The sequence below is a fragment of the Pinus tabuliformis genome, chromosome X (genome assembly GCF_031772625.1).
Source record: "Pinus tabuliformis cultivar Carrire ecotype Pingquan chromosome X, CPIR1, whole genome shotgun sequence".
Lineage (NCBI taxonomy): Eukaryota > Viridiplantae > Streptophyta > Pinopsida > Pinales > Pinaceae > Pinus > Pinus tabuliformis.
This window is the reverse complement of record NC_142308.1, coordinates 564,536,140-564,555,697: the sequence shown is the minus strand read 5'-3', so window position 1 is coordinate 564,555,697 and position 19,558 is coordinate 564,536,140. Positions and strand designations below refer to the sequence as shown.

Genomic DNA, 19,558 nt, shown 5'->3' with positions numbered 1-19,558 from the left:
TTTACACTCTTCAACATTGGATTGATTATCTCTATTTTTAATAACTTAACCAAAGTTATATTCAAATCCCCGAAAAAAAGTTATAATATGTAAATAATTAAAATGTTATTCATAGCCACCCAAAATAATATATTTATATATACAAATAAATTCCCAAAATAAAACTTATATATATAACAGTGCATTTAATAGTGCTCTGGAAGTTACCTCTACGAACGATGCCCCTGTAAACTTATGTTAGCAATCCTTCCAGAAGTGCAGACAAGTCATATAACTAAATTTCTTCTGGAACTTCTCATGTCAGAACTATTGTTGAATCTGAGAACGATTGTGGCATTTCAATTAAAGAAAAAGAGACAGCAATGCTATATAAGCTGAGCAGTGTGGTTGGGCAGTCAAAGATAAAGATAGAGAGTAAGTAGGTTTAGCTTGGTAATGTACAAGTTTAGGCTGCTATTTTAAAAGGCATGTCTGGTATTTTTTAATAACTCAACCTAAAATGAATAGCAAGCCTCCATTAATGGTTAATGGAAGCTGCGATAAGATGTCATTAAAATGGAGATCAGACCTCAGACAAATCAAGCCATCAAAACCAATTTGCTTAGTCAAAACAACCTAACCTGCATCGTAAGGAGTCAAGAACTACAGTACAGTGCGTTTCATTGAAATTTCAAATATTCTGTTACATGTGATGCCTGGGCCCTTGCTTCTAATTGCCCTATAGTTTTTCCCTTTCCTGTCCACTTTACACAACGTCACTCTCAATCGTAGCCTATTTTGCACAACTCTGCACTGGAAACTCAAATAATTATGCATTCCATTGTCCTTACAACTTAAGGGCAACAGGGATCATGTCATAGTTGTGAGAGTGTAGGCTCACGCCAAAAATTATGTGAGGCGCGGAGATTTGAGTACGTGAAATGCTCAGATCAATTTCGCCTGATATGACTGGGGCCATAGATTTATTGAACCAATGTATCAAATGATGAAAGTCATTGTTGATTTGAATCAATATCATTATCCTCATCTGCAAATGTTAAATCGTGTCCCATAGCAGCTCTTGCATGTGTGCCATCTGTTAAATCGTGTCCCATAGCAGCTCTTGCATGTGTGCCATCTGCCATTAAGTCCCTGACGAGAAGGGAAAGGATTATCATTTTGATATGGAATGCTAAGACAAAAAAACAAGTTTCTAACACACAACATGGAGTAAATGTTGAAAAGGCAACCATGGATTTTTTGCAATTTCTAGTGCAATCCTTTGTCATAAATATTTGACATATATGTTAAATACGGACGACTGGTAGTAAGTGGGCAATCGTCTGTTTTCAAACAATATTGATGCATTAGATATGTTCAAACTTTGGGTAGTAACCTTGTAATTTTTTCCATTTTTAAAAGGTGAGACTGTTTAATAGTCTTGGATAAGAAAAATGTTTTAGCAAAGTTGATTAATTATGTGCAGGGCTGTCCCACAATATCTATTTTGAATTTTGTATAGCTGAAGTCAAATTCAATATAGGTTAATATGGGCGAGTGGCTATTAAGTTGATACAAAAAGAGACATCTATTTGTGAAAAATCTTGGTATTTGCTCGAGTAAAAACGGTTGATCCTGCACCGCAAAGTAGTGCACAATCAAATAAAACATTGACGAGTTTGACCACAGGCACCTCGTCGAGGGATAGCTTCTAGAAATTGCCTTAATTTTTCTTGAGAATTTTCTTTGGCTGCAAATCACACTTACTGATATTTGGACTACGGCCGCTTGCGGATCTTGTTTTATTTCAACTTAGGTTAGTTTACTTGTTTATTTTTCTTTATTACGTTATCAGGTGCAACATTAACATGTTTATGGAATATAATAAAAATGACATATCCCCTATAAATGCATTACAATATAATTTTATTAAAAACAAAATCAATATTGTTAAAGATATTCCAAATGAAAGGTAAAAAACGAGTTTGCAGATTAGATTTTAGTGCAACATGGAAAAGATGTCAAGTGAATCTTAACCATCATTGTTTGAATTGGATTGCACTAAAAAATTTGTAAATATATAAAATCTAAATGATATTTATGAATAAAATAGAAAATGACTGAAAATGTTTTTATTGAAAATGATGAGTCTAACCTATTATATTATTGATTAGGTTTAAAATGCTTTTGGAAAAAATTCATTTTTGTATTTTATATATATATAATTAACATGTTATTTATTATATTATTAAATTTATTTTTAACAAAAAATATTATTATAACTATCAAATTATTAAATTAGATATATTTTTTTCCCATTTAAAACATAAAAATATTTTATGTTACATCATATTTTAAATCTAAAACTTTAAAATATATCTATATTTCTATTATTTTCTCTCTATATATATATATATATTATAGTTTTACAAAAATGGCACTTTAAAAGGGCATGATTGCAAGAGCTCTGAGTACTAGGGTTTATGGTGAGGGATACTCTTATGAGTTTTGATCAGGGGTGAATGGTGATCACGAGTTTACACCGAGGGTCAAGTACTAGGGTTTATGGTGAGGGATACTCTTATGGGTTTTGAACATGTGTGAATGGCGATCGTGAGTTTATACCAAGGGATGGATGCTTTTTTTTACCCACTTTCTATCGTTGTTACAAATCAAGCTAGTTTTGTCCCACCACTAAGGTTTTCTTGGGCCGCAAGACCAGATCCTAGCTAACACAATATGGGCAACCCGCAAAATATAGCAGATCTATAAGATAAAACCCTATGCCCCTCCCTTTTTTGGGTTTCAAATACGAATTATGTGACGAATATCAAGCAATAGATATAGAAACGGTTGGTATATTCTATATATTCTATAGTATATTCTACAGATACACAGTGTCTTCTTCATGAAAGGAAGGAGCAACAAGATCATTTTAGTTGCAGGGTTACAGTATCTCCAGAAATTTTACCATTGGCTTGAATCTAAGACTACAAGGGGGACTTCAAGAGCCAAAAACCCAAGAGGTTCTATTCTCTTCAAGGATGTGACACAATCTTGGACTTTATATTGTTGAACAACAACAACAAGCAGAAATTTCACTATTGGCCTGAATCTAAGGCTATAAGGGGGGCTTCAAAAGCCAAAAACCCAAGAGGCTCTATTTTCTTCAAGGATGTGACACAATCTTGGACCTTATATTTTTGAACAACAACAAAAAGCATAATTCATGGAGGTAAATATAACAAAGGTAAATTAGCTTTTTTTGCCCTTGATTCTAGGGTAGTGATTTGCAGATTCAATGATTTTTGGCCCAAATCCAATGGTTTGCATCAATTGGTTTTCACAACCTAAAACAAAAACATATAGCTTTGCTCAAAAGGTTTCTTCATTGTTCAGTTTGATACTCAAGAAGATGTGGAGAGAGAATTGAAATAAGGGCCTTGGTTTTGGGGAAATGCAGGGTTCTTCATTACCCCTTGGTTCCCATATTTTAATGTCACAACAATAGTGGTCTCAACAATGCCAATAAGGGTGAGGCTACCAAATATTCCCCTTACTTTCTGGCACCACAATGCAAGAATAGTGGTCTCAACAATGCCAATATGGGTGAGGCTACCAAAATATTTCCCTTCGTTTCTAGCACCACAAGGTTCTAGAGAAAATTAGGAACAACTTGGGCTCATTTGAAAAGATAGACGTTGAAAGAGAAGAGAAAGAATTATTTATCTTCGCTCGAATCTGTGTAGAAATAGACCTAAATAATGGTCTACCTTATCGCATTCTAAAACTTCCAGTGGACGACCCAAGTTCTGGAGTATGAAACTACGACATTCAAATGTCAATCACATTACCAAACAAGATGCTTGCAAAACACATGCTCACAAGCAAAAAAGAACCCCAAAAAGAAAAAAGGGGTAAGCTAATCCACACACAATGAAGAAGAAGAAATCATGGAGAACCCTCCAAACCAAGAAAAGCTGATGCTCCAATTCAAAATGGCAATGCAACCCACAAGTAGGATGGTACAAAATCAAAAGAGATCCACTAACCAAAACAACAGAAAAAATGTGGTGCACAAAGAAAATGGGACAATGGGAATAAAGAGAGTCCATGTTTCTAAAAGTTTAGATTCAGACAAACAACTCTCACAAGAACTCTCACAAAAAATAACCAGAAGCAATTTGGAAATGGTTCCAATCAACCCTAGGGGGGTCGCAGAAGATCCAAAAAAGGTAAGAAAAAGAAGTGAAAGAAAGAGAAATTAAGTGATTACTATCACACTTAACTTCACAAGTTTCTATCATTTTTTCAGTTTTTTCTTATGCATAAGCCAAGAGGTTGCTCTTACTAAATGCATTTAACATCTCCAAAATGTAATTTTGTTCTTCTTTAAAGTTGAATAGAATTAAGAGTTTTTCATTTGAGAAAAAAATTATAGTTTAAACAATAAAAATTTTATAATTATTTTAAATATCATGACTCACATATAAATTAAAATATATATATTTGGATAAAAAGCATAATTAAAAATAAATATAATAATAATAATCCAATTTTAAGGCCATGGAAAAGCCACACACCAAATTGGTGTATGAGACTCCTTGTTTGTGGGGCAAGACACTCATCTACGCACAGCAATTTGACCGCTAACATACTTTACCCCCTTTGGTAGGAAGCACATGCTCTTAACCATTAGGCTCACTCAAGTTATATTTTAACTTCATTTACAAGAGATTTGAACCATAAATCTCATACTTTACATACTCCATAATATAATGTGATCACCAATTAAATTACACATCACAGAATAACATTAAAAATTTTTATGCAAAAATTTTAAATGTTAAAAAATCTTTAAAAACCACCAATTAAACTACACATCACAGAATAACATTAATAATTTTTATGAAAAATTATATATATATATATATTATAAATGTTAAAATATCTTTAAAAAAAGTGTGATATTAAATGCTTTCAAAACATAATGAAAAGTTCTGTTCAAGTTCCTGATAATGTTTAAAAGCTGATTATGATTAAAATAGATACAACGTAGTTCACACATAAAACATATCAAAATAGATATGAAGTCACTTGTCGTAAACTCAAAACTACAGACATACAAATTATATTATTGTAACTCTAGTTCTCTGCGGTCCGACTAATTATATTATTATCTAATAAACCTACAATTTGAAGATTTCCAGCACAGGCCTTAACAGTGTAAGTAAAAGCTCAACCGACCCATCCTGTGGGTACAGAACTCCATGAAACTATGTAACAATCCTGTGATATGATTACAAGATTTATCTGTTTTTATATATTTCACAACGATATGAAGAAGTGGGTCACAGGAACATAGGATACCACCTGGAGCTAAATGGACTTAATTGTAGATTTGGCCCATTCCGATAACTGGAGAATCACAAAATAAATAGATTTTTCAAAATATTGCAGAGCTTTATCGACCTAGCATTAGTACTAAGATGAACAGCACATAGCAATGTGTAAACAACCTTTCAACAGGCATCTCACCCTCAGTGCTACGGTGAGCAATGATTCCCGTAAATCTATTGGCAAACTGTGGCAATGAAAAGTTTACAAACTGCACCTTCCAGACACAAGTGCAAGTTTTATTGAACTTTGTGAACCTAGTTTGTTGTTAAATATGATTTGAAGATGGAATATTTTAATATGATTTATACTCATATTCATCAATCTCGAGAAACTTATTATAATTATCATGTGTGAGCTAATCCAGTAAAATGGATTGTATCAATAATACATATATTATTTTTTATCTTCAGTAGAATAGTTGGTGAATGGATGTATTACGCGGAAAAAGAATGGATTGTATCAATATTTTTTATCTTCAGTAGAATAGTTGGTGAATGGATGTATTACGCGGAAAAAGAATGGATTGTATCAATAATATATATATTATTTTTATTTAAGGTAGAATAGTTATTTTTTATTTATAATATTTTTTATTTGTAATAAAAATAGTTGGTGAATGGGTGTATTATTAAAGTATTTTTTCTGTTACTAATTCAAAATCAGATAAATATCTCACTTCAACTCCAATTAAAATTATAACTATAGTAATAAGAATCAATCCCATTTCAGACCAGAACCACCATTCTTCTAATAAAAAATATAATACATACATTTTTACAACTTCATATCAAGATTATCTCCAGCGTTTCCCAAGGAATAGAAACCCAGTGTTTAGACACAGGAAAATTTGACAGCTCCATAAATGTTTCTCACAAGTTAGCCATGACGCATATAATTACGCAACACAATCAACATATAAATACTCGGAATTCAATCTTCTAAATATCTCGTCAAAATTAGGAATGGTACGCATGAGCAACCTCAACTGCGAATGAAAGTACCAATGTTACGCAATAAATTTGTAAAAGCTTGATCTTGACCAGAAAGTTGCCAAAAACACAGTCACTTGAAATTTAAACAGAATCGATACGAAGAATGAGATAATAGTAGATGAGACATAAGAGATGACACGGGTGCCCAAAAAAAACTATCAATGACTTTCTCAGGGCATTTCATCAACAATAACACTAGGTCGCAATTCTCTCTTACTTCAAATAAAAAATCAAACATGGAAAACGTATCGATGGTGTTACCACTCTGTGAAGTGTGAACATGCCAAAAAGGCATATCAGATACGCATGTAATTCTAGATGGAGCAAAAATTTAAAGTAATAAGAGATGAGGCCTGAGAAATGCCATTGTTTCGGAGGAAGGTATCTATCAATGAGTTATTAATCTCATTGAGAATAGTTCTAGGTTTTGGTTCGCCCAATTTGAAAACACTTTCAATTACGGACAATTCAGATGCTGTTGTGTCAAAACCACAAAATGCTGTCCAATCGTTTGCAATCAATCCAGCACCTATTGCTGCACTTCCACGATTGACAGTGCCTGCCACAAGAGGTACCTGAAGAAGAGTTGATAACTGATCTAGATCTTCAACTGAAGCATGTGGGTGGACCTATTAAACAACAAACCTATGTCATTATATACCAATCATATGCTTTCCTCGTACATCTAAGCTCCTAAATATATATAGCATGAATGCAACTATAAACGAATACATACTCAAAATTTGAACAGTTAAATAAGTCGTTGCTCAACTTACGATGACAAAAGTATGATTCATTGTAAGCTGGCTATTTCAAAAATTAACTCTTACCAGACCACCTCTGTTGGTAAACAGACTATAAGTCCCAACAAGAACATTTTCTGCAATAGTTTGCCTGAAAACCTCAACGTCCAGCACATCGGCTATCAATTCTTCTGTAGTCTGGACAAGCAAAATGCAAAAACATGTTAAGAACGGAATGGGGTTTGATTCAGAGAAAAGAGATAAAAAGCATGCTATGACAGTAACACAGCTTTGACAATCGATCATTGGGCTTGGTTCTAATGGTGGGGAGCAAGGAGTCTCACACAATCAGTCAAGGTTCCAATCTGACAGGCTTCACCTGGTACCATAAGTTAATTGTGGGTGCACCTAGAGTTAGAGGTTGAACCAGTCAAGGTTCCAATCTCACAGGCTACATCTGGTATCTTAAATTTATTTGTGGGTGCACCTAGAGGAAGGAGTTGAACTTGAGGCACAAGGAAGTGATCACTCATGTGTACCTATAACAGACACAAGACAACCACCGAGTTCTCCTTAAGGTGGATACCATTGACCAGGTTCCATTCCCAGAGGCCTTTACTCACCACCTTGAAGTGGTACCTCAAGTTTAGTTGTGGGTGCACCTAGAGGAAGGAGTTGAACTTGAGGCACAAGGAAGTGATCACTCATGTGTACCTATAACAGACACAAGACAACCACCGAGTTCTCCTTAAGGTGGATACCATTGACCAGGCTCCATTCCCAGAGGCCCTTACTCACCACCTTGAAGTAGCCATGGAGGGCCATGACGACACAAGAATGGCATTGAGATTGATTGAGAACAAAAATGACGTTGAAAAGAGCTTTTTGGAGGAGATCCTTCTTAAGATTATTTTCACTTAAATGCCTGCTCTTTCGTCATGGTATCTTCAAGCAGCATTGCTTAATTTCAAGAATCCAACAAATCACGAAATCGTTGGGTGTAAGGAAGGTCACCATTTTGACATGAAAAATACACATGGCGTTCTTGAAGGATTACCAAATTCAAAGAACCTGGAGTTCAATTACAGAAGAAGCAATGCTAGTTCGGGTCATATCGGTGATGGCAGTGTAATGAATTCTAAATGCAAATGTTCTAGCATCAACGCTGCATTAGCTTAGTGTAATGAATTCTAAATACAAAATTTCTAGCAACAACGTAAAGAGTTGCTTCTTTTACTTTGGCACAAACATGCATATTTCATGAAAATGTTGTCTTTTATATTTCAATTATTCTCTTATTGCACATGATATTTATTTCTGTCAGCTCAAGTCTTCCCACAAGAATGGCCGCATTGCTTCAGGTATGAATGTTTTATTGAAACGATATCACCGCAATTCTAATTTAATACAGTCAGGCTGTGAAAATCTTATAATAGAAAGGTGAATATTAGATAAAAATGAGGTGTCATAAGTTGAAAAGTGGATTGGCCATTATCCCAGCATAATGAAGAGATAAGAACGAACCCTCGACAGATCAGAATGAATCAGAGCGACATGATCATTGGACACCACACAATTGCCAAGTGCAGATAGTCGCTCTTCAACTCTACGCACCACGACTTCGTCCGGCAAACTATTCCTCAAGTGATTTAGTTCTGTGAACCAGTGAACAGAACGATTGTGAGATTCAAGTGCTGAAATAAGATAACCATGTGAAGAATGGCAAAACAATTAATAGAGTAAACATGGTCAGAATATCTGCAACAAAGCATACGAACACTTGTTGGGTATTTTTACATGGAGAAAATACCAAAAACCAAGATTCAAACACACAGAGGCAATGCTATGTTTTAGCTCGACAGGATTTTTTTGTGCACAAATAAGATTAAAAAAAAAATTCCACTGAGAGACAGAGTATTTCACCACCATAAAAACATTCTATTCATTAAAAACTGATACAAACTTCATCCTCTTTTACTGAGAGGGGTTTACCACTGTAAAATCCTTTTTGTATTCACTGCTGTGAAAAACAACTTACTGCTGTAATAAAAGTTTACATAAATTTACTGCTGTAGAAAAAATTTACACAGGCTTACAAAAATCCGCTCCACCATTTTCTTTATGCACTGCTGTGCAAAACCACACATGGTTTTTCGCTACTCCTCAGTTTTACAAAATGGCAAACACCACCATTACAACCCACGAGCATATAATTTTTTTGGCTCGTTCATATTAAAAAAATCACACGCACCTGTGTTCTTCACTTCATTACAAAAGTGGTCAACTCCAAAAAAAAATAAAAACATTACCAAGTACCAATACCCCATACAAAATTTACTTAATGAGCATATGCGCCCATACCCCCGATATATAAAAAAACATTAAAATTTAAACTTACACCAACCTATCACATATCACAATAACTATGAAATAATTACTATCACGGCGGTCAAACATATTTTTACACCACGCAATGCTTTTAATGCACCTCGTATGCAGCTTTGGTGGATCAACGGCGGAGAACATTCAATCAAATCGGACGGTGGACAACAATATCGGAAGGCACTTTGTCACCTAACTTTATCGCCCGAGAAAATTACGTTGGCATACGTCAGGGGTGAACCACGCGTCAGCTCCATATTATATCGGAGCTCCTTGCCGGATTATTCCTTCGCCGGAAAGCTGGTCCGAGAAGTTCCAGGCGGGTAGCTGAACGTTTTCTGGCGGTTTTGGTTGATAGCGTCTGCGTTGAAATTAGATTTCAACACTCCCCTTTAATTTCAACAGCTGGGCATTCGGTCATACCGAGACACTTTCTCAAAAATTCAAAGCTCTTCTGATCCAGTGGCTTTGTCAAGATGTCTGCTACCTGTTCTTGAGTCCTGCAATGTTCTAGGACAATTTCTCCATTGTTCACCAATTCTCTGATGTAGTGAAACCTGGTATCAATGTGTTTCGTTCTCTTATGAAACACTGAATTCTTTGACAATGCAATAGCTGAGCTATTGTCACAAAAGATCATTGTCGCTTTTGCCTGCTCTTGGCCTAAGCTTCTCAACATTCTTCTCATCCAAACTGCTTGACATGTTGCTGCTGTAGCTGCCACATATTCAGCCTCTGCTGTAGACAATGCTACAATGGACTGTTTCTTAGAAACCCATGAAATGGCTCCTGAACCCATATGAAATACATAACCGGAAGTGCTCTTCCGATCATCTACACTTCTAGCCCAATCACTGTCAGTGTATCCAATTAAATCTGAACTTTCTGAGACACTATATAATATGCCAAACATTTTAGTACCTTTGACATACCTCAAAATTCTTTTTGCTGCCTGCCAATGTGCCTCCTTTGGCCTCTCCATGAACCTGGAAATTAAACTAACAGCATACATTAAATCAGGCCTAGTTGCTGTTAAATACATAAGGCTGCCCACAATGCTTTTGTACAGGCTAGGATCAAAATCCTTGCTGCTGTCCTCTCTGCTGAGCTTTAATCCCATCACTGTGGGAGTGATTGCTGCCTTGCATTCTTCCATCTTAAATCTGCCCAAAACTTGATTTACATATCTTGCTTGAGATATAAAAATTCCTTTTTCATTTTGATCTACTTCTATGCCTAAGAAGTATCTCAACAAACCCATGTCAGTCATTTCAAATTCATCCTTCATGACTGATTTAAAATTCTCAATAAGATAAATATCATTTCCAGTGAAAATAACATCATCTACATACAAGACAACAATTAAAATTTTACCATCCTTTTCCTTGATATAGACTGTGGGTTCTCCTTCACATTTGTCAAATTCATTATCCAATAGATATGAATCTATCCTGTTGTACCATGCTCTTGGCGCTTGCTTCAGCCCATAAAGAGCTTTCTTCAATTTGCACACTTTGTGCTCTTCACCTTTCTTCTCATAGCCGAGAGGTTGTTCAATGTACACCTCTTCCTTTAACACTCCATTTAGGAATGCTGATTTCACATCCATTTGGTAGACTTTCCATTTGTTTTGTGCTGCTATGGACAGCACTGCTCTCACTGTTTCCATTCTTGCAACCGGGGCGAAAGTCTCCTCATAATCTCTCCCATACTGCTGCTTGTAGCCTTTGACAACCAGCCTTGCCTTGTGCCTTTCTATCTTGCCTTCAGCATTGCTCTTGGTCTTATAAACCCATTTCACACCAATGACTTCTTTGCCTTTTGGTAGCTCAACCAAATCCCATGTTTTGTTTCTCTTTATGGCATTCATCTCCTCATCCATAGCTTCTATCCATTTCCTATCTTTAATTGCATCTTCGAAATGAATAGGATCATCAACATGACAATACAAGGCAAATAAGGAATTCATTCCTTCATCATAAATGTCACTTAGATTTCTAAATTTCTTACCTCTTTCACTTGGTGTACAAGTGCTTGAAGATGCACTTGAATTTCCTCCATGTGGTGTGCTTGGAGAAGCACTTTCATTTATCCTCAATGGTGTCCCTTGCTGTCCTTGTGTTGGCGCTGCTGTTTGGGGATGTACTTCAGCCACCTCCTCTTCATCTTCATCATGAGACAGACAGTTCTTGACATTCACTGTTTTCTCTATGCTTCCATCCCAAGCTTCCTCCTCAATGAATTGAACATCCCTGCTTACAAAGAACTTCTTGGTAGATGGGATGTACAGCCTGTAGGCTTTGGATTCATCACTGTATCCAATGAAGATGCATTTCTCCCCTTTGCTGTCCAACTTCCTCCTTAGCTGATCTGGTATGTGTGCATAGGCCACACACCCAAAAACTCTCATGTGGGTGACTCCTTGCTTTCTCCCACTCCATGCCTCTTCTGGCACTTTGTTCATGACTGCTTTTGTAGGACACCTGTTCAATATATAAACTGCACTATGTACAGCTTCAGCCCAATACTCATTTAACAAATGCTTTGCCTTCAACATGCTCCTTGCCATCTCCATGATGGTTCTGTTCTTCCTTTCAGCAACTCCATTTTGCTGTGGGGTGTACCGAGTTGTGAACTGTTTATGTATTCCATTTTCTCTACAAAACTTAAGGAATTCATTGGAGATATACTCACCTCCTCTATCAGTTCTCAATACTTTTATGTGCAGCCCGCTTTGGTTCTCCACAAGTGCTTTGAAATTTTGGAATTTCTCAAAGACTTCACTTTTGTTCTTGAGGAAATATATCCAAGTCTTTCTTGTAAAATCATCAATGAATGTCAAGAAATATAGGCTGCCAGCTAATGATGGAGCTTGCATTGGTCCACACAAATCTGAGTGGATAATCTCTAAGGGTGTCTTTGCCCTTATGCTTTTCCCTAATGGAAAACTTTCTCTATGTTGTTTGCCCAATATACAACCTTCACAAAGGCTGTCCGGCTTCTCTATCAATGGTAATCCCTTTACCATTCCTTTTCTGCTCAATAAGTTTAGACCTCCAAAATTTAGATGCCCGAATCTCAAGTGCCATAACCAGTTCTCATCCTTTGGCACGCTTTGGAAGGCCTCTTGGGTGACTGCTGCCATTTCCTTCTTGTTCTTCAAGTCTGCCCTGATCCGGAGAGGGAACATCCTGTTCCTTGTCATCTTCACTTCAGCAATGCATCTTTTGCTGGGTGGTATATCCATGATGGTGCATACATCATTTTTAAAGAAAACATTGTACCCCTTATGGACAAGCTGTCCAATACTCAAGAGATTACATCTCATTCCGGGGACATAGTATACATCTGCTATGGTTTTCCTTTCTCCTTGCTTTGAAAATATTTTTACTTCTCCTTTTCCTATAACAGACACTTTACTATCAGTTCCTAGTGTGACTTCTGATTTCACATTTTTATCTAGGGCAGAAAAGAAGGCTATGTTTCTGGTCATATGGTTGCTGCAACCTGAGTCTAAAAACCATATGTCCTCACTATGTGTTTCAGCCATGTTACAAGCTAACAGGACATTTTCTTGACTGCTGTTTTCTCTTGTAGCATTTGCATTTTGTCTGTTGTTCTTATCATGTTGTTTCTTTCTACAATCACTAGCATAATGTCCATACTTTTTGCAATAATAGCATTGAACATTAGATTTATCATACCTTTGTCCTTGAGCCTGATACTGATCTCTTTGTTGGTTGCTGCCTTGACCTTGGTTCTGATTTGTATTGCTGCCTCTTCCTTGTGCATTTGATGGGCTGTTCCTTCCACCTCTGTTCTGGCTTCTGCCTCTTCCTCTTTTGTTTCTTCTGCCTTGACCTCTTCCTCTGCCAAAGGACATCTGGGTCTTGAAGGCTTGCTCAAGAGATGAGTTTTCATTCCTACTCAACCTCTGCTCATGTGTTATCAGTGATGCATGTAGCTCATCAACTGAATAGTTTGAGAGATCCTTTGTCTCTTCAATGGTGGTGACTATGGCATTAAACCTTGAGGGTAAGACCCTCAATATTTTCTCCACTATTCTTCTATCTTCAATTGTTTCTCCATGAGTTCTCATTTGTGTGATTACACCAATCACATGAGTGAAGAATGATTCAATGTTGTCTGACTCCTTCATGTTCAAGTTTTCAAAATCCTTTCTCAGCAATTGTAGTTTTGTTGTCTTCACTCTCTCCATGCCTTGATAGGCTGTCTTGAGGGTTTTCCATGCTTCATTTGATGTTTTAGCTGCTGCTATCCTTGGAAATATACTCTGGTCTACTACTAGATGCAACAATAAAATGGCCTTTGCATCCTTCTTCCTATTGCTCTTCAGGAGATCTCTCTCTCCCTGAGTTAATGCATTGAACTCAGTTTCATCTGCTGGTTCTTCAAAACCATCTTCAACTATTTCCCATAAATCTTGAGAGGCAAACAGGGCTCTCATAGTTATTGACCAGTAGTCATAGTTCTTCCCATTAAACTGTGGGAGCTGGGTGTTAAACATACCCATACCAGTGCTTGTGCTAGCCATTCCTTGACTGTGTATGTTTAAAAACAACTGACTGTTTCTTCAGCAACACAAAAAAAACTTTTGAAATACCTGAATCCTTTGATGTCTGAGTCTTCTGTCTGCCTGAGAAGTTTTGTTGCAGCTACAAACCTTCTCCCTTCAGCTTCTTTAACTTCTTTAAAGAACCTGGTCCAGCTCTGATACCACTGTTGGCTATTTTTACATGGAGAAAATACCAAAAACCAAGATTCAAACACACAGAGGCAATGCTCTATTTTAGCTCCACACGATCTTTTTGTGCACAAATAAGATTAAAAAAAAAATTCCACTGAGAGACAGAGTATTTCACCACCATAAAAACATTCTATTCATTAAAAACTGATACAAACTTCATCCTCTTTTACTGAGAGGGGTTTACCACTGTAAAATCCTTTTTATATTCACTGCTGTAATAAAAGTTTACATAAGTTTACTGCTGTAAAAAAATTTACACAGGCTTACAAAAATTCGCTCCACCATTTTCTTTATGCACTGCTGTGCAAAACCACACATGGTTTTTCGCTACTCCTCAGTTTTACAAAATGGCAAACACCACCATTACAACCCACGAGCATATAATTTTTTTGGCTCGTTCATATTAAAAAAATCACACGCACCTGTGTTCTTCACTTCATTACAAAAATGGTCAACTCCAAAAAAAAATAAAAACATTACCAAGTACCAATACCCCATACAAAATTTACTTAATGAGCATATGCGCCCATACCCCCGATATATAAAAAAAACATTAAAATTTAAACTTACACCAACCTATCACATATCACAATAACTATGAAATAATTACTATCACGGCGGTCAAACATATTTTTACACCACGCAATGCTTTTAATGCACCTCGTATGCAGCTTTGGTGGATCAACGGCGGAGAACATTCAATCAAATCGGACGGTGGACAACAATATCGGAAGGCACTTTGTCACCTAACTTTATCGCCCGAGAAAATTACGTTGGCATACGTCAGGGGTGAACCACTCGTCAGCTCCATATTATATCGGAGCTCCTTGCCGGATTATTCCTTCGCCGGAAAGCTGGTCCGAGAAGTTCCAGGCGGGTAGCTGAACGTTTTCTGGCGGTTTTGGTTGATAGCGTCTGCGTTGAAATTAGATTTCAACAACACTAGACTAAAAAAACAGCAATGTTTATGACAAAATCTGAAAATTCAAATACCAGAGAGGGTAATGAATTATTTCAAAGACCTGATATTAGCAAGACTTTAATCAAATGGGAGATTTTACTTGGACACGATAATACAAATACATATAAAAAAAAATACAATAACCTGAATTTTTACCCAACCAACTACTAATGAATTATTCAGAATCCTTTACTAAAAGAACTATTCAGATGCCTATATTACGTGAATTATTCAGATGCCTATATTACGTGAATTATTCAGATGCCTTTATTGTCCAGAATCTATATATCAAAACTATCATTGTTTATTGTCTAACTTTAAAATGCATATTTAATAATGAAGAATCCCTAGCTTCGATCCTGAATAGCCAAAAATGTCATGAACCCATCCGTGGAATTAGAATTCAAAATTAATATTTTGATTTATGTATCTATCAAGTTCACAGGATGAGCTAAGCCCCTAAGACAGACATCACAAAATTGATCCACCGTAAGAAGGCAATTTTGAAATACTCATTCACCCCTTCGTTGGGGTTTCGTCATGATGTTGGTCTCTAAAAGCTCCTAGAGTAAGATATATGTCGGCAGGAATCTGTTCAAACAATTCAAATAATGTGCAAACCACGTCATCATCTCATCAACTAACCCAGCCATCTCTTGATCAATAATCCTCATCGTATTATCAGCGGTCCACAAATAACGTCAAAAGTTAAACTTCTGTGCAGAGGAGCACTGGGACATAAATGTGTCGTCTAAAGTTAAACTTCCTTGCAGAGGAGCACTGGGACATAAATATGTCGTCTAAAGTTAAACTTCCTTGCGGAGGAGCAGTGAGACATAAATATGTCCATATGACCTATCATGCTTCACTTAACATGTAACTCTCTCATGTTTGACTTGTTCAAATCATTCTTATTCCAGACTCAGAAATGTGTTCACAACACCAACTTTCATCATACTGGGAATAATCATCATATTGAGATCAACAACCTTTATTGGGTGACAGCCTTGTAATACTACTTGCTCGTGAGTCTTCAGTTGAGATAGCTAAAGCGTGAACCCTATGTATTAGGTAAAATGACATGTGCAAGAACAAGGCATATTACACATCGCTAACTCTCACATTCAAGCTTCTTCCATATGGCACACATGGAACTTCTCCAGCTAGAACATTCATAGAAAGGATTCATCTGCCATATAAGCATCAACAGATTTGCCCTAACATTATTTGGAGTGTTTTGGTACCCCACTGTTGCACACAATTTTGCATTCATGCAGTATTGTAACACCCAAGGATTGCTGAAAGTCAATCACAAAAAAAACAAAATATCAAGAGGTTTGATTATTCAAAATTTAAACGTCGTTCCATTTCAATTTGTATTTTGGTTTCCCCCCTCCAAATTCTAATTTTATTTTTCACAGTAAGGATGAAGACCATACTGCCTATCTCAGCAACACCAAAGCGATTTCAGGAGGTCTCATTTGGGATACAATGGGCCATTGCATATATGAAGGCTCATTAATATCAAGATTTGGGGGTAAATCACCATTCATCCCAATCATAGCTTCTCTTTAGATCCAAAGTCCAAATCTTGGGTTTCATGATTCTCATCTATACATTTCAACTTGCTTAAATAAAATTACAAAAATTGGGGACATGGGTATTCATTTCATGCATCTAGATTTAGGAGATCAAACGAGCTCATCGTCATTTAAGCTTGCATTTGGCATCATTTCATGCACCTAGATTTAGGAGATCAAACGAGCTCATTATCATTCAAGCCTGCATTTGGCATAATTAGTGCAGCTTTCTTTGTTTTGTTATTTTCTTTGTATATTATTTTGCTTGCTACTCACCTTTCCTGCAACAAGGATCCTAGCACTTCCAGGTATGTTACTGAAACTTGCATTGGATTTTAAAGAAAAACAAAATCAATCGTGTTTTCTAGCTGAGATAGCATTGAATTGAGGGAATGCAAAACCGAAGTAGTTTTCCCTCCGACATTTTTCTTAACTAGTTCTAAGTTCTTTTCTCGAAACACAACAACACCCTTGCATATTTGTGGCAACCAATTATCATACTAACAATTTCTCTCCTTACCCCACTTCACTAGAAATAAAATGCAAAAGGCCAATGCCCCGCTGTAGCTTCTACTAGGCACGCAATCCCTCACCCTCGCTGTTAGTCTTCCAATGTTATCTAACGGACTGGCTACACTGTTTCTTTTAATATCGTAACTATCATTCACCATATTAAGCATATGGTGGACCTAAGGAGCCTACATGTCACTGTCACCTAAGGAGCACAGTTGGTGAAAGTATGCTAAGGTGATCACGGATTGGACCGCTACGTTGCATTGCCATTTTGATAGACACCCTCCGGCCATCTCTCCATTGATGCTCCTCAGCCTAAAATTAAGGAAAACAGAAGTGGCACACGCATCAGTGTTACATTCAGGCTACCTAGATATCCCATAGCCAGCCCCTCTCACCTAAGTTGGACCAACACTTTACATATATTCAGATTCTAAAGGCCACATTATTCCACCTAGGTACTATATGACATCTGGCTCCTGGGTAGTGATAACCCTTGGGCTAGCTTCAAGAGTGTTCGTCCCAGCTTCAAGTTGAGACCAGCGATTTTATGGAGCAGGACTTCCAGATTCTGATTTGCAGTTTATGTTCCCTGAAGCCTGAGAGAAAAGATTACTTCATCTACAGATGTTCAATCTGATATCAGATAAATGGTGGATACTACACTTTCATTTGGGAGATTGTCCTAAACCGGTGCAAACTTCTAGCACTCAACCCCACCTCAAATGCTCAGATGTTCACTAATCACTTCAGTTTTTATCCTGTCCATAAAAGCTGAAGTAGGAAACACCTTGATGATTGATCAAAATGGAGAACAAAGAAGCCAGTAAAAACAATGTACTATCCATTGGATAGCCTCAAACGTAGCAGACCTGGCCAGACAGGACAACCCCAAAAAAGAGCGCTATCTCAACGTTTGTGTAGCAACCCTTGATCAAGATGCCATTTTTCCCTCTTCTTCCTTTCGTCCTTCACTTTGGCTATTAGAGGAAAGTCTGTCGCAAATTCTGGTCATCCTTTTTTAGCACAATAAGCTCAGACACTATATGATGCACATCCATGACAGTTTGTATTAACTCCTACCTGACCACCGGGAGACCACTGGCAACCCACCTACAATCACAATTGGTCATATTTGTTTCCTCAATACGGTTAACTTATTATTCTCGCATATTTTTCAAGTTGGACAAATTCTACTAGATCATCCTTGAACCAATTGAAATTTATTAACAGACGGGGTGATTGCCTCTCCAGCTTACCTTGGTCAGTAGTCGTATTTGGCAGCAAAAGACCATTTTTATTCCCTGACAATAGTAAAGATTCAAGGTGTCAAATATAAGCACAACTTTAAAAAAAAAAAATGAGTCAAAACCAAGACCCACATTTACACATCATCAGAACAACATTTGCATATCATCAGAAAATTCACCAACACAAAGCCGCCCAATGATCCTGGTCCCTGCTATAGATGTCTTTACAACAGGAATGAAATCTTCCAACTCAGCCTCCAATGTGCTGAAACAATGCATGCAAAACAATTAAGAAACAATGTCCCAGAAACCCATATAGTATATATCTATCTCTGAAAACCTGAATTTAACAAGTAGGTGAAAATAATCTTCATATAATGCACATTAAATGCCCTGCAGCTAAGGTTTTTCGTGTTGAAAAGTTGGAACCTACTCAAAAGACAGTAGTATCAGTTAAGTCCCTGCACCTATACATGATTAGGATTTCTCAATTCAAACCTGTAAAAGCTCTCTGATCCTCCAATGGGCACCAGGCAATATGCATTTGTAAGTTTTGAAAAGACGCCAATCTCACTGGAATTTTCAAACAGAATTCCTGAACCAATCCAAAATCAGGACTTATTTCACTCTAGGAAGGACAAATACGTTGTTGTAGACCCCTAGGAAATATGAGGCAATTGACCATACAATATTTATCATATATTCAAAGCACTTCCCATAAGTACATGTATGCATGGACAGATGTCTGTATAGGTACATACATGTGTACTTTTTGCAATCTTTTGAGAATTTGAATATGCCCAAGCATTTTAGAAGATGTAGGCATTGAGGCATTTAATATTATTAGTTAATTAAGTTATTTTTTTCTATTAGAATTTAGTAATATAATTTTAAATAAGAGTGTGAATTTTTGTTATTTAAAATATATTTTTAAACATAAGAATATGATATTTTATTGTTTAAAATATATTTTTTAACTTATACTTTAAA

The 19,558-nt window shown here is 36.6% G+C and overlaps 1 protein-coding gene across 1 annotated transcript; it reads right to left on the bottom strand.

Annotated features, from left to right (window-relative positions):
• Positions 1 to 6,685: 6,685 nt before the first annotated feature.
• Positions 6,686 to 18,880, bottom strand: LOC149141274 (eukaryotic translation initiation factor 6-2-like). Its single transcript, XM_089451206.1, has 5 exons — positions 18,748 to 18,880; positions 18,578 to 18,622; positions 8,639 to 8,769; positions 7,202 to 7,312; positions 6,686 to 7,000 (listed from the first exon to the last, which is right to left on the bottom strand). The coding sequence occupies exons 1-5, from the start codon at positions 18,845 to 18,847 to the stop codon at positions 6,686 to 6,688; spliced, it is 702 nt and encodes a 233-aa protein (XP_089307332.1). The 5' UTR covers positions 18,848 to 18,880.
• Positions 18,881 to 19,558: the final 678 nt, after the last annotated feature.

Excerpts from the sequence above, each read along its gene's own strand:
- LOC149141274 (XM_089451206.1), bottom strand. The coding sequence starts at position 18,847 with ATGCATTGTTTCAGCACATTGGAGGCTGAGTTGGAAGATTTCATTCCT. Across the intron at positions 7,313-8,638 it reads TTCATTCTGATCTGTCGAGG|ACTACAGAAGAATTGATAGC; the intron begins GTTCGTTCTTAT and ends TTGCTTGTCCAG. Across the intron at positions 7,001-7,201 it reads TTACCAACAGAGGTGGTCTG|GTCCACCCACATGCTTCAGT; the intron begins GTAAGAGTTAAT and ends GTTGTTTAATAG.